Source organism: Oryctolagus cuniculus, chromosome 9 (genome assembly GCF_964237555.1).
Source record: "Oryctolagus cuniculus chromosome 9, mOryCun1.1, whole genome shotgun sequence".
NCBI classification, from domain to species: Eukaryota; Metazoa; Chordata; class Mammalia; order Lagomorpha; family Leporidae; genus Oryctolagus; species Oryctolagus cuniculus.
Window position 1 is genome coordinate 39,667,193 of NC_091440.1, and position 22,698 is coordinate 39,689,890.

The 22,698-nt window shown below is 40.4% G+C and overlaps 1 protein-coding gene across 4 annotated transcripts; it reads right to left on the minus strand.

Annotated features, from left to right (window-relative positions):
* Positions 1-639: 639 nt before the first annotated feature.
* Positions 640-21,643, minus strand: KLF5 (KLF transcription factor 5). 4 transcript variants are annotated; one of them, XM_051849873.2, is made up of 4 exons: positions 21,485-21,643; positions 13,814-14,687; positions 12,717-12,776; positions 640-2,373 (listed from the first exon to the last, which is right to left on the minus strand). In XM_051849873.2, exons 2-4 carry the CDS (start codon positions 14,673-14,675, stop codon positions 2,195-2,197), a joined length of 1,101 nt encoding a protein of 366 aa, XP_051705833.1. In that variant the 5' UTR covers positions 14,676-14,687; positions 21,485-21,643; the 3' UTR covers positions 640-2,194.
* Between the last annotated feature and the right edge of the window lie 1,055 nt (positions 21,644-22,698).

The window sequence follows — 22,698 nt, forward strand, 5'->3', positions numbered from 1 at the left end:
AGAGATCTTCCATTTGCTGGGTCACTCCCCAAATGGCGCAAACAGCCAGGGCTGGGCCCAGGCTTCTGAAGCCAGGAGTGTCAACTGGGTCTCCCATGTGGGTGCTGGGGCCCAAGCACTTGGGCCATCCTCTGCTGCTTTTCCAGGCCCATTAGCAGGGAGCTGGTTTAAATGTGGAACAGCCAGGATTCAAACAGGAGCACACTTGGGATGCTAGTGCTGCAGGTGGCAGCTTAATCACAGCTCTGGCCCCCTAATCTTTTTCTCTTTAAAAAAGGATCAAAAAATTGCTAAAACTCAACTCGTTTTGTTTGCTTCTGATAACCTCCAAACTAACACATACCAATATACCTCTCTAGTTTTCAACTAATGGTGCTGAAAGGGTTAATGCAGTGTGTGTAATGGTCAGGAAAAAAATTCATAAATTATGTCTCGCTTTATACTTCTAATTATACTTTAAAAATAAACCCCTTTCCTGTCTTAAAGGTAGCATAGTTAGACATGGCTCTTCTAAGAATGCCTGAGAATCAGTCTTTCATTAACAGCCCTGATCAGATTCTTTTTAAACAACTTGTTTTGGGAATGGAATTTGCTAATTGTGCTTGCTATTGTGGGTGAAGAAGAAAGGCACAACATGAATCTTTTAGGCACTTTTTATTTTCCAAAAAAATTGTCGTTAATATATAAACATCTCATTCTCTCAAAAAATTCTACAACTATACAGCTGTTTGCTCCATTATTTGTATAGGAAATGACCACAATACAAAAATAAGAGGGAAAAAGAAGCAAAACAGCAACCAATTTATGCATTTTATGTAGGTAATGTTTCCACGTATAAACATTTTGAAGCCTCTTACAAAATTATTTACACCGTTTGTCATCTATTTACACATTTTAAGAGCAACTCTTCTAACAAACAAAACTATAATTTATCAAGTTATGAAAGTTGTTTTCTAAAAAAATGTACTATATTACCACAAAATAAATAAAGATAAACAATATTTTTAAAACAAAATTAAATTTTCATTTCAATTAAGACCCCTTTTGGCATTTTGCTTATGGATTCTGCCCTTTGGTTAACAGCATCAGCATCACATTACTGTTTTATATTGCATATATGTAGCACTTGCTGCCTTACGTTTTCAACATAGCATTTCTATTTAAAGGCAGACACTGAGTCAGTATTAACAGATTAACTAAACTGCACTGTAATTTAGATTAAATTACTGTGTCTCACTGTATATTACATGCAAAACCCACATAAATTGTCATTTATCTGACAGTACTGAACGAGCAAACATCTCAGTATAAGAAAACATCATCAATTCAACATTGCCATATGTGAAAACTACAGTCCTTCTTAAAAACGATACTGTGTTTAGCTTATTGTAAGAGGTTTAACTTTCGTATATTGTAACTATCTTTAAGCTCTTCAGTTTACAATTCATATAAAACGTCTTTTTTATTTAAAATAAACACTCCTATTTTAATCAGTGCATGAAATTTGCTTTTAAAGTTCATTTGAATGATTAGTATTCCTTCCCCTTAAAGAAATGAATTTGGTGATGTTGAAAGGTATCTTACGACAAATTCTGTGAATGTACTCATGGTTATTTTCAAAAAGAAATATGATTTATTTTCCCCAAAAGAATCCTAAAAAACTTGTAATAAACCTATAAAGCTGATTTGCATATTTACAAAATCTTGAATAGCAAATATAGGCAACTCATATATAAAAAAAAACCCAAAACACATTTGTTCAATGGCTATTATTTGTGAATTGCCAGGTACTGCTGCGCACCTATCGGGAATCATCTATCCTCAAAAAACCTACTCGACGTCAAGTAAAATCTTGACACACACACAGTCTATCCATCCTTCTTCCGGCGCCTGCCAGCTGACTTGTTTACCAAACACTGTCCCGTTAAGCGATGGCGCCCCCGCCCCACCCGCATGCGGCTGCCTGTCAGGAGATGAAGCCGGCCCCAGGAAAGCCGTGACAGCGAGCGTTCCGGATTCTGACAACGACCAAACACTTTGGTATTCATACAATGTATTCCCTGTTTTCTCAAATATACAAAATATACATTTCCAGTTTTTTGTTTTGTTTTCTTATTTTATAGGAACAGGTTAAGTCTGTAGCGGAAAAGGTGGCCAGGAGGGCTGCGGAGCGTGGGGCGGCTGGCGGCGGCGCTCAGTTCTGGTGCCGCTTCATGTGCAGGGCCAGGTGGTCCGAGCGTGAGAAGCTGCGGTTGCACACCCCGCACTGGAAGGGCTTGGCGCCCGTGTGCTTCCGGTAGTGGCGAGTCAGCTCGTCGGAGCGCGCGAACCTCCAGTCGCAGCCTTCCCAGGTGCACTTGTACGGCTTCTCACCTGTGGCAACCAACAAAAGGGGTCAGGTGGCCTGCTTGGAAGACAGACGTCGTAGACAGCACCTGAGCAGCACGGCTTTGGGTTTAAATCGGGGGCCAAGTCAGGCAGGGAAGCTCCCGAGTTCCATGATGAACTGAATCAACATTGAATCCCCTCTCATTGACCTAGGGAAGTGCCATTCCATGTATGGCATTTAACAAGTATTTATGCAAAGAAAAAATATTCTGCGGGCCTTTGAGGAACCGAACAATGGCAACTATTAGGCAAATGCAAGACGAACCAGCGCCTTTATTTCTATATACCCCTGGCACACACATTCCATGAAATGATGAGATGACCTTGAGTGGCCTCATTGGACACACACAGGTTCTGCTATACTAGGACTAGGTAGAACTGCTGTAGTAGGACTAAGAGCTAAAACATGGGATAGGGAGGGGAAAAGTTTTGGGGCTCATCGAAAAGGGATTGCTCAAATCTCCTTAACAACGAATTTCGGGTACCACAACTCTATTTGAAACCAGATCACAAAATTTGGTATCGATAATATTGAAACAACCACAACAACTCTAACATTTGCTGATCTATGAATTTTTGTCAAGTGTTAAACCAAAAAAAATGATCAAAACTTATCCCACAGCCAATCTGCCAAGCATCTTCTTAAATTCCAGGTATGGTCTGGAATGCTTGGGTACAACAGTGAATAAAATCTCTCATCTGATCTACCTATGCTAGTCTTTCCCAGCTCTCTTCATTGGAACAGCGGATGGATACCTGAGCCCCTTCCATTCTGCAATTTGTATTATTCCTAATGTACTCCAAAGTTTGCTAGCTGTTTCACTTTCAAAACTACTTAATATTTATAGCAGTCTTAATTCTGTTTTAAGATTAATCCTGAGATCATGTAGTCCCCTAAATGAATGCTAAATATATCCTGAATATAGGAAATACTAATTACTGTTCAACGAAAGACTATTTCCTATATTCATATTTTATTTTGTTACAATTACCTATGAACATCAGTAGCTTTTAAAGTTAAGAATATGAGATGAATTTGCAGGTTAAAGCAGGATTCGTTTACAGCTGAGTTTTAAATGAGACACCTTTTAAACTGACTCTTAAATAAATAAAATCCCATAAAGACATAAGAAAGCCAGAACACCCAACCTTCACCATCTCCAGCTACTTTTCCTACCTCTGCTCTCCTGGCTCAGACCTAAGACCTTTTTTATTTTTAATTTACTTCTTGGTTCCTATCAACTCTATTTTTAAAAAATGTACATCTCAACTCTGGTGGGCACTCCCTTCCAACCCCAGCCTCAGTAAATGCTAACTTGAAATTTAAGCTAATACATTCAAACCTAAAATGACAGGAGAAATAAGCCACATTTCTTTCACATATATTTACATAAAATCTGATACACAGAAATATTAATACTAGTAAATGCAGCTAACATGTTTCAGACACAAATAAAATGGGAAAATAATTTGACAGAAGTGTTTATTTTTTGTTTCTTGTGAAAGCTAAATCACAGAAATATATTGGCTAAATACTGTCACTTAATGGAAAGTTATTTCTGATGTTTCCAACAAGGACAAAAACTTCCTAAAGTGCCCCAATTTTAAAAGAAATCATTCTAGTCTTTTGAATAATTAAATAGCAGCAGAACTGAATTTTCAAAGTTTATTTAAGAAACAAGGGACACTAGACTCTCTTTGTTCACTATTTTTATTGGCTTTGAAGCAATAAACTGCACCAATATTTTTAAAAGTTTACTTTACTGATTAGTTGAAATACAGTAGCCATTAAAGTTCCTAAAACACTTGGGGTTTTACTCTCGATTTATGTACATCTATAGATTATTCAGCCAAGAATACTACCACTGTGTGGAACATTAGTTATTGGGGCCAAGTCTTACTATGAAAGCAAGGACAACCATTCCCCACTTTGGGCACTTTCTGCGGGATTTGTTCAAGTGTCAACACTGTTCAAGGAAAACATCGTGGAGGAAGCTGGTACCCAATTTCTGGCCAAACAGCAGACTCAGGCCTTTCTTCGGCAGCCAGAAACACTATACAGTACTTCTGGGAAGCCCAGCTGACTTCCTTTACGTTGTACTTCGACAGGACAGAACTTCCAAGGTTTAATTGGATTTTTACAGAATCGCTTTCCAATACCAGCAATTTAAAATATTTAGTTAAGCTCTTTCAACATCAACTGCATTTTTAAGTTCTCATGCTGTTAATGTGAAACCTTCCAAAGGCAAAAAGAAAAAAATGACAACTTTGCACAGCATCAAGACAAGCTTCAACTTTATCTCAAATAAAATATGTACTTTTTAATATTCCATTTTCAAGGCATAGGATTATCTTTGCTAGGGTCCCTAATCTTTGGGGGAAAACGTCCAAGTTACATATACATACTGTCCACACTGAGAAAGCCATTTAACATATTTTATCAACATGTGAAGCAGAAAAATTTGCAGTGGGAGGAAGAGAGGGCAGCACAAACATCTCCTGAGCACACAGGCCAGAGCCAGGTCCCTCTCATTATCCCACTCAATCCTCACAATAACCCCACCAATCAGAAGCAAAATGAGGAGTTCCACATTAAGATTCCTGGGCTGCCTCTTAATGTCTCTCTTAAATCTTCCATTAGCAAACACTAATACATTCCCTTTGAAGGCCTTAAGGAACACATACATATTGTTCAAATTTATTTACAGATTCTAAGGCCTCTTGTGAAGGTCAACTAAGGAAGAGCTTAATGGACTCACAACAAACAGTCCTTCAACCCCAGACTCCATGAAGCGGGAGGGCACACCCCAGGAGAGCTGCAGTCTGCGAAGAACCTTCTAGACCTGAGCAGTCCTGAAAACCATTCCATGAAGGTACTGGCAATCCCCAAATAACAATCACCTAATGATGGTTTCTGTCCCCCAGACCAAGGGGGAAACATGTGGGTTACTGAAACATGTTTGGAAAGTATCCCAAAGGTCTCTGACAAACAAAAAAAATTATCTATTTTTCCCTCGGATGAACAGATAAAAAAATGACTGAAACTACCACAATGGAATGGGAGGTTTCTCTGCTCTGCTGAACATATTCAATAGATTCATACCAAGGCCTTTCCCTAGAATGTTCTACATAGATTCTTCTAGCCAAAGAAAAGCAGAGATGGAAATATTCCTCCTAGTAACTCTTAAGTATTGTACCCTATTTGCATGTTTCCTTCCTATCAGTGATATTGGTAAAAGTTGAAAAACATCAGAATTAAAGTCACTATTTATTAAAGAGAATGCAACCTGGTCTCAATGCCTTAAAAAAACGCAAATAAGACTTGGTTTCTAGCCTCAAAGAATTTAATCTCTATGTCTTGTTCTGAGAACCTCAACAATACAAACTTTCAAAGTGGGAACAATCTTTCAATAGTTAGCACCTAATCTACACTCTTAAAGAATTCTTGAAGCTCAAAAGGAACTACTTATTTCAGAAGAGAAATATTTTCATACAATTCAATAATAATTAAATTGCTTTCCATCAGGAGAGACTTCGGAATTGAGCAAACTAGGTTCAATATTGGATTTGCTTCTAATAACAAAAAGAAAAAAAGAAACATTGAAAGAAATTCATGGGAAAATATTTAGATAGGTTTCTAGGAAAATAGATAAAGTAGGACAACTTTAGCTACCAATTCATATCTTTAAGTATCTTTACCAGCGGTTTTCCATTTAAAACTTTTCCCTTTTTTATAGTACAGCTCATTGTAGCAAATATCCGACACTGGGAACAGAAAAAAGGCTCAATTGAAGATCAGTTGTATGGCATGTGCATCTCATATCTGTACCAGATGTACTAGCTCTACCAAAAGTGCACCTGCTTTGAGGAAACTAACTAAAAGGGTACCTTAAGAAATTCCTTTTTTTCTCGTGTCTTGTCAATTCATGCTAGTCACTTTCTTTAAAATCAGATTCTGCTTTACCCCTCCTAGAAAACCTCTGACCAGACCACGAGATGATTCCCATTCTCAGCAGCCACCGCCTAGGTTCCCTGTGAGCTGCTCATACACTCTTGCACGTCCTTTAGGCTTCCAGGAGCTGCATTTTGCCTTCCTGACCAGCTTCTCAAGTCCCTCCAGCGCAGAGACTACCATTGTTCCTGATGCATCTTTGCAGCAGTCCATCTTTGCCAAGTCTGACTAGGTATTTTTCATTCACGAAAAAGAAGAGAGGGTGGAAGAGGCTAGCTTGAGGCTGTCAGTGTGTTTACTTTTCTATGACCCACCTGCAGCTGCAGCTTAGCCTGGCTACTGAACCTTTAGGTGAGAACCATGCTTTGAGTCTCACCTTTACAGAAGAAATACTCAGAACCATTTATTATTAGTCCAAAACTGTATAAGGATAAACTGTGTAAAAAGTTCTCTTTTGTAGAACTGGACTGCACTTCTCGGTTTTCTTGAAGTTCTGAAGCCCCTGAGGCTGGCCATAGGCAGCAAGGGGACTTCTCTCAGGGCTAGGGAGCTCTGACCTGCCAAACTCAAAAGAGATGGCTATGGGCATGCTGTCAGGGTTAAACATGCAACACAGATTTCTGGGCTCCTAAGCTACCGCTGCTTCTCGGCGTTCCCAACAAACACAATGATGAACATCTGTCATTCACAGGGTGAATGGAATGACATACCAATTCTTGAGCTTTTGACAAAAACAACACTCAGATCTACTTTTTATCATGAGCCCAAACTGACTTTTTAAATGAAATATTTTTACCTTTCCCTAATGCCAAAAATGAAAAGGTTCTACATTTTCATTTTTTTTTTCTAGCACTGAATACTACTAGGTAGTGGTTAACAGATATCCTTTCCCTTAATTCCCACTTAACATGGCTACCCTGGACCAGGAGGTTCCTCCCAACTCCTTAAAGCTTCGCCTTTTTTAAAAGTGGTCTAAAAGAAATTTATTCTTCTGGGATCCTGCACATCTAAAACAGCAACTAATCCTGAATCAGAGTTGTTAAAGATCCTTGAATATAAGTAATACACAGTGACAGAACAGAAATGCTGTCACAGAGATACTTTTTACTAAAGTAGGACATTACTTTGTTTCTAAACTCTCACCGGAAAAGATGTAGGTCATCAAGTAAACAGCTACTACATTCTATAGAACTAAAAATATCTGCCAAGTAAAATTCTTGGGTGATTAAATTATTACTTTTGGAAAACAGTGCTCCACATTCCTTCCACCTTCTCAGCTGATTGCTTCCTTCAACTTCAGCAACTCTACTCCATCTACTGAGGAACTCTCTTCTCCCACTCACGTTAGAACAGAAGGGAAGGCGTAGACTATTGGTCTTTGGATTCTCCACAAAAATCAGTCAAAAAGATTTTTGCTGAATCAAATTATACTTCTTAACCTTTGATAAGCTTTATCATCTCAAAATAATGTTTAAACAATTTCCTATGTAAATGTTTTTCAGATGAAAGAACAAGTTCTACAAGCAAAGTTTAATCTTCCCAGTGAGTCATTAAAATGAAATTGTTTCTAAGTTTTCATGCTCATAACTACCTTTGCTGGGGCCTGAACCAGCAAATCTCTTTAAGTCACTAATTTTTTACATAAGTCTGTAAAGTGTCAAGAGAAAAATTTCAAAGCCACAAGTAAAAATAAAATACTGACAATAATTTAAGGACAGTTTAACTATTAACATCTAACACTAATGGCTAAATGCTTCCAAATATGTATAACTCAAAGTATATTGGGTAGTAAATTTCACCGTGAAAAACTTTTTCCTGCTACCTCTACCAATAAAAGTTACACATTTAACTAATATTGATCTATCTCTAGATCTGTACTGTGTGATCTCTATCCATTTAGGCCTGAATGTTTAGTACCCAACTGAAGCTAAAGTGAGTATACTCAATTGCAAATCTCAAGTGTTACTGCATATTAGTATATGCAGTATTAGTTATAATTAGGAGTTTACTCACTTTATGACTACTTAGATACTTATCTTCCCAAGTCTTAAATGTGGAGTTCTTCCTTAAACAGGGAATCCTGAATGCAGCGCTCTACTCTGGAGTTCATTTTGTATTACTGTTATTTGGATAATGTTTCAGTTTTCTTTTGTGGGGTACTGCCTTGTCCCTTTCCTTTTGTCATCGTGTGTCGAGCTCTTGTAGCAAGAGCCAATGCACGGAGTCTGGGTGTGAGGGACACTGGAGCCAAGTGTGTGTGTTGTTCAAAGACTTTCGCCACACAACTGCTCATTTTACGCCCTGTTCCAGACAGCTGAGACTCAACATTCATCTACGAACTTCACCGGACCCTGGTTTTGGTGGTTGATAGCTTTACGCGTCCTCTCAGGTGAAGGACACATGCATACAACATGTGAAGAAATGGATGGAGATCAGTTCACTTTTTCCAAACTGTCTTTGGAAAAAAATAAGGATCATTTAAAATTTCTCTGTGCCTTTTTCTTTGAAGGCCTCATTATTAATACCTTTTCCTCACAGAATTTAACTTCTTTTGGACCTGAACCTGTGTTAACTTAGAAATTACTTTAAATCTTCATTATGAGATTAAGGAAAAGACAGTAAGGTGAATAAGCATAAAAACTATAATGCCTGATGCAGGAGTTACTTGGTCATGCAGATTTGTAAGGCAGACACATACGGGAATCCTTATTTTTTTAAAGGTGTTTTGGAGCAAGTTTAGAATGATGGCAATGGGTAGGGCCTCATACCAAAGACACACAAACTTCAGTAGGATGTTCATTTAAATGCTGTAAAAGCCCAAATATTTTGATTTGGAAATATATCATTTATTAATACTGTTAGCTGTGAGCAGCCCTAGCTATTTCTAATCAAAGCCATGATAAATAAGTATTCACACAAATTATAATTAACACATACAAATACCCACACTCCTCTTTAAGGGGCGCCTCTGTAGGCCTGTAGGTATGCTATCTTCTGTATGTACAAATACAAGTGAACTATAATTATTCCTAGAATAGATACAAATTATGTTTCAAGTATTTTGTCTAATCACACAAACAAGACAGAACTTCGTATTATCTATATATGCTTTCCTAATGAAGAAATCAAGTGTATCAATTTAGAAAACTTGAATGTTCTGCTAATTCTGGTTCTATCTTCTATTTGGTCATTCTCACATTTTAAAAAAAAGGTTATTTTAGTATTTGCTTAGGTTCAACTTGCCACCCAAGTTAAAGAGGCACTTATAATCTAATTAAACAGAACTCAGATGTAAGCTGTTCTAATTGCTTAAAAAACAAAAGTAATGCCATTTTAAAGCAATTACAATTCTTTTTCAAAGAAATGCTAGGGTGCTTCACATTCTGTCTGCAAAACAGCAATCATTTAAAGAGACATTTATTTTATCTCATCAAAAACAAGATCAACAATACCATACAGTATTTAAAGTCCCCTAATAAACTGTCCAAGGGGGAGAGAGGGAGACAGAAGGAAAACAAAACAAGCCATTAAATGAGAGAAGTTATTTAGAAAAACTGTTTCATCTACCTAGGCCTTAAAAGGAAGAAGAAAAAAGCCTCTGCTGGCTTCACAATGGATGGGGTGGGGAGGATGCAACGAGAGAGCACAGGTCATTTTAAAAGGCATTGTCTGGAAACTAGAAATGAGGAGAAAACAACCTCAATGCTCTATGATTACCCAAGAACGGGTTTAGCCAGATGAACGAGTCTGGTACAAACCCTCCCCAAGGTATTTGAAAGACTATCAAACACAACTTTATTAAACTGGATTACACTGCACGGGCTCACTCATTAGATGCTGAAGGCCACAATGTTTATGATCAGGTGAAAAAGTCCACGCATGAGACTCTTTTTAGCTTGTTACCACAAGCATTGTGAAGATAGCCCACTATTCAATTTCTCTGCCAGCAGGTCAAGTTCTTGAATCCCAGGTACAAGCATTCAGAGCACTAAACCCTGACAGGGGTTGAAAGGCTATTTAGATATAGTCAGACTACTTCTCTGCAATAAGCGGCTGATTACATCGTTATATGAGATTGTACTCTTCCTTTATTAGGGGACTTTAACCCCATGAAAATGTGTTCCCTAGTTCTTATCTCCTGTTTCAAGGTCTTCCAAAAGAGAAAAAAACAATAGTTCAAATAAATATTTCTAAGTTATTTCTACATCCCCCTCAAAATCAGGCTGAAATAATTTTTCAATGTTTTCTTAATATGTTTCCTGTAGTATGGTATTTCAGTATTTGTAAACAGAATGTTTTCCTGGCACTTGTCATTTGTATCTTGAAATCTTTATATTTAAGTTTTTTTTTTTTTTTTTTTTTTTTTTTTTTTTTTTTTTTTTATAGGCAGAGTGGACAGTGAGAGAGAGAGACAGAGAGAGAAAGGTCTTCCTTTGCCGTTGGTTCACCCTCCAATGGCCGCCACTGCAGCCGGCGCACCACGCTGATCCGATGGCAGGAGCCAGGAGCCAGGTGCTTTTCCTGGTCTCCCATGGGGTGCAGGGCCCAAGCACCTGGGCCATCCTCCACTGCACTCCCTGGCCATAGCAGAGAGCTGGCCTGGAAGAGGGGCAACCGGGACAGAATCCGGCGCCCCGACCGGGACTAGAACCCGGTGTGCCGGCGCCGCAAGGTGGAGGATTAGCCTATTGAGCCACGGCGCCGGCTCATATTTAAGTTTTTATAACATGTTTATTTTGTGGGCTTTTTTTAAGAAATTGGTTCTAATGATTTGATGTTGATACAGTATTGCTTTAAATAAAAAATGACACAAATCCTTTTGTGCCTTCTGAGGCATCATTTTTAAAGCCACAGACCTGTGTTTCCTATTTAAATAATTTAAACAAAAATGTGTAAGTAGGGACAAGCCATAAAGCTTAGATCCTTTTCCCCAAGGGCAGCCCATTCATTTTTGGTTCTTTTTTGTGGGTGTTGAACCATAATTTCTACCTTGAGTTGCTTACATAATAGAATCTTTCCTTTCACATGATCAATTTGTCTATATTTAAAAACCCGAGACCAAAATAACCCATTCATTTCATAGATAGAGGAAATGGCTTTTCTTTAAAAGCGGTTTCTCAAAAAGTCTTGTAACCTACCACCATTGTCGCCGATATTACTCTGATTTTAATAAGTAGTGTTTATCACTGGGATATCAAGCAATTCTAACATGCACACAAAATGTCTGCAACCATGTTCCTCTCAGGACTCTATCTCAGCACTGACCTTTGTTCAAAGGCTTTTACTTTTTAATGTAGCAGTTAGAGATAACTACTTCATTTATCAAAACTCAATTTCCATAGTAACATCTAGCCTGGGGAGATTCAAGTCCTCACACTAATCCAACAACCCATTCAAAGGAACTGTTGAATACTTTGGTTTCCATAGCAATGATGGAATAATACATTTTGCTAGGTCATTGCTTTTATTAGCAAACTTATTCTTTGAACTTTAGGTAAGGCTGCATTTATTGAAGGGAAAACAGTCACTTTATATAAGTTCTTTGCTTTAGGGCTGTTCTTTTAAGAAAATTACAAGGAGTAACCATCTATATATTAAAAAATATTTTGGGTATTTGGACGCGTTTCATGAAGTATGCCACCTAGTTTCACCTTAAAATGCATTTTAAAATTAAGTCTCTGAAAAGTGACTATCGTGGATTTAACAAAACAAGCAGACACTTTTAAAATGAAAGGGGCTATAGTTAAAAGTACATTTTAAACAAAGATGAAATCTCTCAAATAAATATACCCAATTTGTAGAATCCAATTTGTAGAATAATTTTTAAAATATTACCCCATTTCTAACCACTTGACTTTAATACTCGGCAATTTCAGCCCTACCTTTCAGCAAGTACAGAAAATACGTGAAACAGGTATTTCACACTAAACGTGAAATCAGAGATAACAGACACCGCTCAGCAGCCATAGCGCACATGCCAGGTGGAAAGGTTTTTGGTGTTCACAGTGGCTCTGTGGAAGCAAAATGATTTGCTACAAAGGAAGAAAATTAATTTCATTTTCCCCCCCTCAAGACTGAACCAGCAGTGCCATTAAAAGTTTTAAAGTCCATTAGTAAACATCGTTGTTTAGATTTTTCAGTAATTAATCCTATGTGAGGTGACAGGCAAGGCGTTAGTGAGGGAACATCAGCCTTCCTGGAACCAGACTTTTTCATGGAACTGAATTTTGAGCCAAGCCAGTACTGAAAAGGTAGGCCATTAAAAAATAAAAGTTGACAGAAGAAAGAAGAGATCAAACACGTGTTGGCTTTTAAAAGGATGAATACCACTTACACTATTTACACAACTCCCAGTATTAACAAGAAAATTACATACCAGTGTGAGTCCTCAGGTGAGCTTTTAAATGAGAAGACTTTGTATAAACTTTTGTGCAGCCTAAAATGAAGGAGAAGAACAGCTTGTCATTTCGCAGAGCCTTTTGAAACCTTTACATCTGATGATTCAGTCTTTAAAATCTGACTTTAAAGAAGAAATCTCTAGTGCTAGATGAGATATTTGAAGTTTCAGTTTTAAAAGTCTTTGCGTGCTCCCCCATTATCTTATTAAAGGCATAAAGTGATCGGTTTCATCTATCGCCTTAGTAGGAAAGAACACACAAAATCGGGCCAAACTACAAATAGAACGTTTGTGTTTATATTCCAGTAGGTAGGTTATACTAGCAACACACAGTTCAGCAACTAACAGCTACTATAGTATGTTTTTTAAAAAATTTCAATGGCTCTAGAACTACAATGCTAAGCCATTATCTAAGATGACTACAATTTTCTGTACTCCGACATTTCTTGTTTTTTCATTTAGCACGTCATGCCATATCATGTACCATAGTCAATAAATTATGCCCTGTATTAAACATAAACTAGCTTACGCCAGCAACTTGTAAATATACTCATTACTGTCATCAATTTATATTTTCAGCTGCATCCCTCATTCAAGAATGAGCATATGCTATCAGAAGCTACCATAAATCTACCCTGGACCGTCTCGTAGCTGTTATCAGCTAGCTGTCCACAGCGCCCGTTTCATTTCTACACAATATTTCACCCCCCCCAATATTTTTCCAGGCACTTAATCTATAATAAAAAACTGCAATTCATTAGATTATCTTAAAGTAAATGTAAACTCTGTAATGTGTGTGAAACTCAAATGTACTGCTGAAGAGAAAAAAGTTCAAGATAACTTTTCTCCAGAGTATTCTAGACATTTTTTAAATATATAAAAATAAGCAATAGACTACTAACTTGTTTCATACCACAGTAAAGCACAAAAACAGGGTATGAAATGAACAACGTAGGTGTTACTGTCAAGGTTCCTATATAAATGTAAGGTCTGAGTTTGGAAGAGACACAACTGCACACCTGTACAGACACACAAACACTATTGATTGTCGCTCCACCCCAGTGTAGATGACATACCAGGGTAATCGCAGTAGTGGATGCGGCGTTTCTCCAGGTCGGGGTTACTCCTTCTATTGTATCTGACGGGTTGGATGTTTTGCGAATTGACTGGCAGGGTGGCAGGTAAATTTGGATTGTGAATTGCCAGCTTGGAAGCAATGGTAGCAGCATAGGATGGCGGTGGGGTTAAATTCTGGAGCATCTCTGCTTGTCTATCAGGACTTCCAGGCTCTGAGCTCGGTGGTGATGGGGGAAAGTAAGTGGCCTGTTGTGGCAGAAACTGACTTGGCATTGTGTATGTGCAAGGGGGCATGCCCTGGAACTGTTTCATTGCAGTCTGTGGAACGGCAGAGGTGTGTGTGTTCAGGCCTGCCATGGCGGCTGACATAGAAACATTGAGAGTGTCCATCACTGCTGTCTGGTTTGTAGAACTGGGCATATCTAGATCCGGTGTGTTCAGCAGCTGGTACAGGTGGCCCTGCTGGGGAGGGACAGAAAGATGAAGATCTGGTGTAGGAAGTTCTTGTTTGATGAAGATATTGTTCACCTCTGGAGCTGCGGCCTGGTGGGAGCTGAAAATACTGGTGAACTCGGGGAGGGCCTGGGTCGGGGCCGGAGGAGGGGCGGTTGTTTCACTCTGGTGGCTGAAAATGGTAACAGGCTCTGTCTTGATGTGTGTTACGCACGGTCTCTGGGACTTGTAGAGGCCAGTTCTCAGGTGAGTGATGTCAGGGAGGAAGACGTTCATGTTGATACTGTAAGGCAGCCCTTCACTGTCAGTGAAGAACTGGTCTACCACCGAGGCACTGTCTCGTCTATACTTTTTATGTTCTGGAATTATTGGAACTGGAGGCAGCTGAGGTGTCAGATACTTTTCCATTTCACATCTTGTCTAAAAAAGAAGAGACACAAACACGCATAATCCACCTGATTCAAACGTGCTCTTTTTAAAAAACCTCTTACACCCTCCAATCCCGACATAAAGTACTAGGACAAACTCCTAAGTGTTGCTTATAAATGGACCAGGTTTATTTTGTCAATTGTGTAATAACTGGTTCACCAAAACCTTATGAAACTCTAACATGCATTTGATAAAAATCGCTCCCCTTTATCAGTCCCAGACAAAAAAAGTGAAAAAAAAAAGGCAAATCAAGAAAAAAAAGGAAGCAAACAGAAATCATATTCCTCTGTGATGCAATAGTAGGACAAACAGGATTCCCTGCCCCATTACACAGTCAAGTGTGCAATTCAAGTACGAGGGCAGTAATGAAATATTGCCAAACTACCTCAATTCTAGTTAAGCTTAACATTCTTACACTCGCACAACTCTACAAATCTTGTTTGCAGTTTTTTTTTTTTTTTTTTGCTTGGCAAGGTATTTCTGAAATACCTCATCTAAAACATTCTTCAGCTAGTTCAGTGCCTCTTCTTGTTTACGATTTAATGGAAACCTAAATACAATGTTTTGGCAAAACACAGTATCCACTGAAACAAAACAGTTTCACATTTAGCATTTGATCTAAATGTTGATTTTAATCAGTAGATTCGGTAATTGGTTAATATGATAATGAAATGTTCCTATTCATATCCCTATCTCAAACAGATCTTTAATTACCTAGGGGGAAATCACTCCCTTGGTAGCCGGGTAGGTGGGGAGAGGCTGCTGATGGGCTAGCACAGTCATCAGCCAAACATTTATCATGTCCTCCCCAGTGGGCCGGCGCTACATTCCCCCTCTCTCTGCAAAAAGCTCAGTCATGCCTTATCCTCTAGGTATCTCCTAGGCAGGAGAGTGACAAACTCAAATAACCACATAGTTTTCAAGGGGTGATTTTTTTTAAGAACATGATCCAGCTAGTAACAAGCTGCCCTCAGTCTTTTCACAGCTATCTTTTCTCCTAGAATAACATAAGCCCCCCCCCCCCCCAATTTTTAACATGGAACAGGAAATTCTCAAAGAAACACACAACTAGATGGCAGGGCTCCCATAACTAGCAACCACGGCACCTCGATCGGTAGATAAGACAGTCATTTTCTGCCACCGCTTAATTTCAAAAGCGTTTCATCTCGGGACTACAAGATCATTCAGTGTGGATGAGGCCGGGATTTCCCGGATAGACACGATTTAAAAATAAAAACGGACGCCCAGTCATGTGAGTCACATCCCCGACCAACGCCACTGGCCTCCGTGCGCCCGCGGAGGCCGGCGGAGCCCGGGCCAGGCGCTGGGGGGCACACACACCCCGCACCGAGGGGCCAGGACCGGCTCTGGAAATAAACCCAGCTAAACCCTTTCGCGCACCGCGCTCCCGCGGCGGTTAGTGGTTTCTGATTTTAGCTCTTCCAGCTGTTTGCATGTGGGTATGCTTCCAATTTTTTTTTTCCCCTTCCTTGGGACAGGCTAAAAGTCCCGGGAAGTTTTTTCTGGGCTATATGACTCCCTTGCGTGGGCGAGAGAAACAGGCGGTTGCTCTAATTCGGCTGCCGGGCAAGTGTAAGCGCCAACTGCCAGCTCTCGGCGCGGCCCGGGAGGAAATTTACGCGTACACGCACAAAACGCCACACTCCCGGTCTTTTTTTTTTTTTTTTCCCCGTCTCGTTTTTTTCGAATCAGCGCTGCGATCCAACCTCCTAGCTGCGCTAACGCCCGTTTCCCGGACACGGCCCCGCGATCGCGGGAGAGAGCAGGTGGAGCCTCCCCTCCCCGGCACCCCAAGCTGCGTTTCAGCCTCAACCCGAGACGGCGGCGATGGCGGGGCGAGGGGGGGGCGGTTGACGGCCGCCGAGAAGGCGTCATTTAAGTTGTGCGCGCAGGGTACGGGGGTTCATCCCCCCCAAACGTGAGGAAAACAACTAAGTAAGGTGCGCGGGAGCACCCGCCCCCCCCCCGGGGGGGGATACCCACCGGGACACTGACTTCCCGCGACCACCACCCCCCCCCGACATTTACTAGCTGCGAAACGGGGTGCCCGGCCAGGAGGGCAGGGCGGGGCACCGAGCGGCTCCCGGTGCGCCCCGACGCAAGCCCCAGCCTGGAGCGGCCCCTGTCGCCCGCGCGTCGCAGCGGCGGGACACGCCCGAGCCCCGAGAGGGAGGCGGCTCTTCCTACCTGGACCAGCTCCTCCGGGGGCAGCCGCGGGCCCGCGGCGGGCGGCGGCGCCGGCTGCGGGGGCTGCGGGGGCGCGGGCTGCGCCTGCGGGTGGTGGTGCGAATGCTTCAGCTCCTCGCCGGGGAAGAGCGCCGCATCGCGGGCCGGGTTCGCGGCGCCCAGCACCGGCTTGAGCTGAGCGAACACGGGCTCGTCCTGCGGGGCCGGCGGCTGAGGCACGGGTCCCAGGCGGGCGCTCATGGTCAGCACCCGCGTCGCCATGGGCACTCGGGGGGCGGCTCCGGGCGCGGGGCGCGGGTCGAGTGCGCTTCCCACCTCGCCCTCGCTGGCTCGGGCCGGCGAGCTCGGCGCGGGGCCGCGGACACGGGAGGGGAGGTTCCGCGGGGACCCCTCAGCCAACAGCAGGCAGTTTTCGAAGGCGCGCACGAAAAGCCAAACTCTTCCGCTCCGCCACGCGTAAACGCCAACGTCCTCCGGGCGGCCACTTTCTCCCGCCCCGCCCCACCGCGCTCTCTCACTCGCCGGAGCCCGCTCCCGCCACAGCCGATCTCCCCGAGCGAGCTACGAGCGCGCGTACCTGCCCCGCGACTACTGACACTTGACGCCCGCCTCTATTTCACCCAACTACGGGTGGGCGGGGCCTCTCGGCCTGACTGGCAGCGCAGCCGCGAATCCCGAGGCCCTAAGGCTGGCTGGGCCGGAGCGGCCAGCCTATGAGGAGAGAGAGCTTCCCCAGGAGCCCCGCCTCCTCCGGGACGACCGCACCCCTCGCGGGCCACGAGCTTCGCGCTCAGGGCGGCCGCGCAGTTTGTACACAACTTCTCTGACAGATTGGGCCCGCGGAGCCGGGGGCGGAGGGAAGAGCCGAGCGGGAGGAATCTAGGAAGAGGGGGAATGAGGGTGGAGACGGCGAGGGAGATCTCTCCCGACTGTTCTCTGCCAGGATTAAGACGAAAAAGCGCCTCGCACGTCTTAGGTGTTGTGCAAGGACCTGAAACTCAAACGCTAAAACCCAGAATGCAGCTAGGTGGGGGCGCTAGGGTTTTCGGAGACTTGTTTAATCGGTGTGTATTTTTAAATATACAAAATGTACTTTTCTTAGCCGAAAACTAGGGGCGGCGTGATAAACAAATTTAAAGCAGCTCTTGCCTCTTACGTGTCTTTAGCAGTGGTTGTCCATTTAGCAAAGCAGATTGAGAATGTCCTGAATAAAAGGTTGCCAAGGCAGGCATGTTAAGAAGTTCCTCCCCGTTGGTATGTAAGTGGCTCCAAGTTTTCACACACCGTGTTTCTACCTCCCACCCGTGTGTGAAGAAGAGGGGGATGGGCCCCCAGGAATTTTGCAGTGAAATCAGGTTGATTCTAGCTGGAACAAAGAGTCTAATTTAAGCACCAACGACGAGCTCCAATGTGTATTTAAATAGACATTACATCTTTAACTTATTTTTGCTAGCACTATGTTCAAAAAGTGGAGTTTAATGTCTACCCAGACATACACTCAGCGCGTTTACCTGACACCGTGACACCTTTTCCTACGAAAAGAGAGGCTAAGAAGCCGCAGACATCAGACACACAGCAGCTCTGAAAACTGGGAACCCAGATGGGTAGGAAAGTAAGAGCCAAATAGATTACTGTCCATTTAGGGTGTTATTCTAATGAGAGGGTGAATTTTTTTTTGCCAGCAATCACCTAAGGAAACCACTTCCTTTAATCCTTAATGTTCTTGTACATGATTTTATCTGGCTTATTGGGAAGCCGGAAAAATAAACCACAATAAAAATGCCTGCAATATTACTACATATGTACATATGTTGACAGCACACTGTTCCATTAGACAATTTTACATACCCAACAGCCTACTCGCCACTTCACAGTAAAAGAGCTTTAAGAAAAAAAAAAAAGAAAAAAAAAACCTAATTCTCAGAAAAAACATTCACTTCAAAGAGTGTACCTATCAAAGGCATGGATCTCCTTTTCAACGTGTAGATTAAAACTATGCTCAAAGTTTTAGCTGTGTTTACTTATTATTGCAAGAGATAAAATTATGCTGCCATCTAAGGTTTTTTTTCTCCTTTTTCTTTCTTTTTTGTTAACACATGATTCATTTTTGTAGCTGTAATCGCTGCTTTCAGAGAATGCCTGTTACCAAAGTATTACTTAGTGATTGCTGTTACAGAACTTTTATTTTTTTTTTGGTAATTAAACAATCCCATGTCCACCTTCATCTTTAAAAAGCTGATTTTTCTCTAATATTTAGCTCAATCGTTTAAGTTCATAACTTAGAAACAGGTTATAGAGTTGGTATGGGACTTAAGGTAACTTAAAAAAAAACTTTGAAAGATTTCAAGTCACTTCATGCTGATAACATGATCAAACTTGAATGTGATATAGATAATTCTTGATGGAACCTCTTTAGTCTTTTAACTGTAAGCTAAATCTAACTTAGAGTTAGTACAATTTGGTACCCCTGTATATTTTCATTTGCTTTTAAACCTATCTGAGGCTTTCCTTCTGTCCTTTTCAACAGAGCTTCACTGACCTGTTATTTCAACCTAAGTTTTCATTACAACAAAATGTGTTTATTTTATCAAAAATGCTTCTATAATTTCACACATTTTTAACATATTTTCATTTACGAAGGCTTTTCCAATTGTAAAAAAATAAAAACCCACCAAACTATTGGATAAGTTTTTAATAAAATATTTTTTAGGCTTCTTAATTGTTACTTAGTCTTGTTAGTTGTTTTACATTTTCCCCTGTCTTAATGAATATACACATGAACCTATATTATGTTTGAATTCCTAATCCATTTACAATTGAAAAACTGAATATGTTCTCTCTGTTTTTTTTTTTTTTTTTTTTTTGTCAAATACAGTGGCATTTATTTAAATTTCATCTCTGGCATAAAGATTCAGGCGTCCACTTTTAAGTCATGTTTTCTCTGAAATGCCCAGCTCTGAAATGTCACTGAAAATAACCAGCTTAGCACTGCACAGCGGCATGGAAATTGGGAAGTTACCCTTTTCTGACATGTTTGCCATGCAGTTCTGAACGCATAAAGAACGTGTTCAACCAAGCTACCTTGCTGTTGCTCTCAACACAGACAGTACAGCTGCAACCTTGTTTTACCGACTTAGCAAGAAGGGTTAAAACTTGATAAATATGTTTCAAAAGTTCCAGGTTCTCCAATGGCGTGAAGCCAGAACGTGTGAATGGACAGATCCTCAATGACTTTGAACTTTCTAGTTCTTTGCATTCCTTCCTGCTTAGTAGTGCTGTACCATCAGGGAAGATAGGAGAAAACAAGAAACAAATGTCAGGTTTCAAAAATCAATTAGTGGCCTGGCAGTGGCGTGTGAAGTGAACTGTGCCAAAACAAGGGATTCTGAGGGAAAGAAATAAAAAAGTTGAGTAGTCAAGTTAGGTGGGAGGGTAAGCATAGAAGCAGTGTGCATGCTTAAGTCCTTAGTCACTGGGCAACACTGATTTAGTCTTAGAATAAACCATAAGTGTCACTATCTTTACGGGAATAAATATGCCTGAATGTGTGGGGGCTGAACAGGCATTCAGCCATGGGGGAGGCGGATTTGAAGGCGGTGGTGGAAAAAAATAGATAAATAGCTTCTGAATGATGAGATGAGGGTAATACGAAGCTATCACTAGGGCAATGTTCACGAGCAGCCACGGCAAAAGACATGTCTCTATTCATTTGTTTGGCAAAAAACGGCAAGGAGATTTTGAAATCAAGGGATGTGCCATATCACAGCCTACAACATTTTATTCACTTGGGTAAAATATCCATAGAGTTTTCCATTTCTGTAAAATCATCGTCAGATTGCTGAGTGATACTGGGCCACAGAAAAAAAGCAAAAGTAATTTTCGACGGAGTACACTCTTGTCAAGGGTACAACCATACTGCTAAAATGACTTTCTGCTATTCACTGGCAGGGTACCCCCTGTTAGAATCCACATCAGTGAAAACATAAAGCAGAATGATTGTTCTCTGAAACAGTTCCTGTCTTTAATCATCTTGTTTTTTCCATTAATGACAACTACTTAAAGCCACACTCAAGAAGATCACTGGAAAAATAACACAATAAATAGAAACTTCAATTGAGATTCCTCAGAAATCAAACTATTTTACGCATAAAACTTAAGACATAGAAGAAAAGATACTCTTCCCATTGGTTTTCCAATGAATGTGTAATTTAATAGAATCCTATACCTCATTTTGTATAAATTAAAATGAATTCTTAATAAAACTATTAATATTCTATTTTTGCCGTGTCTCCTATCCGTAACTCTTAAGAAATGAAATTTTATATTAAAATGTCACACCGTATCCTATTAATATGGACAATTAGAGTGTGTCAATTAAAAATCAAAATATATCTAGATAAATTAAATTTTATATTTATGTATGGATGAAAGTGTTTTCTTTACAAAATTTTTCATAAAGTTCCCACTGTGTACTTCTTACTAAAAGTACTGTAATTTATCTATCTTCATTTTAAAACTCTAATAAGATACAGAAAACAGTAGAGTTTTACCTTAAGATACAGAAAACAGTAGAGTTTTACCTTTTGGGAAGATATTTCCTTTTCCACCTTGTTAGCCTAATAAGCAGGCAGAAATGGCATAAATATAAACGCCTTCAACCAAGTTATAGGCCAGGTATAATGTAACGTAAACTGTTCAGTATTTGAATTCTGACTCTAAACATGATAAGAAATGTTAAGAGAAAGCTTCTGAACTGAAGTGGCTACACCAAATAGTCTTTTAGAACGTTGGGGAGGCCACATCATCAGCGTCACAATGAGCAGTGTTTCTAGCCAATTGCTATTCAGGTTATGACAAAAGCAGTAATGCACTAGCAGTGGGACATGCACAGTGAATGCTCAAATGACCTGAGCGTGGGCCACAAGGAGTGACCCTTTCAGCCTTTGACTTATAAATGTAACATGTAAAAATAGTGCTGAGACCAATGCCAGTTCTTCATGCCTTCATTTCCATACCCTGCTGAAGGTTGTATAAATTTGTACAGCTTTTAGGAAGGATGACATGACAATAAAGATGAAGAAGGCTAAAAATATGAATAATCATGAGAATAGAGAATTCTCCAAGAAATCTATGTATAATTTGTGTATTTCCAAAGTAATTGGAAATAACCTTGGTGGCCAACATTAGGAGAAGAAACAATGTATTTTATATCATAGCTACTGTCTTCTCACCAAAATTATATTCTTAAGGAATATTTAGTGACATGAGAAAATACTCAATGATATGTAGAAGGAAAGAAGCTTGTTGTAGACATGCAACCACAAAGATGAAAAGGAACTACAAAACATATATATATATATATATATATTTCACTGCCTACCATTGTACAGTCAAATTATAGGTGGATTTTTCATTTCTTTATACTTTTCTGTATTTAAATTTTAAAAATTCCCATAAATTCCATTTTCAATCAGAATAAAATTTTACCTAAGAAATAAATATTATCTTTTATGGCTAAAGGTTAGTTGGAGCTGTAGATAATGATCAAATGATTTCCTGTTTGAAAGCAGCAATGGATAGTCACAACTTGCCAACACCCTGTACTGGGAAAACATGTGAACTTTCTTAACCGAGTGGCTATAGTCAGGATTCACTGCAGAATAAAGAAGCTGAAAAGAGATGACATAGGGGAGTTTGAAGTTGGAAAGGCATAACCTGGGAAGATCTTAAAAATATAAATATCTACTTTACTTTTCTAAGTGATCAGTAAGATTTTTTTTAAAGATTTATTCAT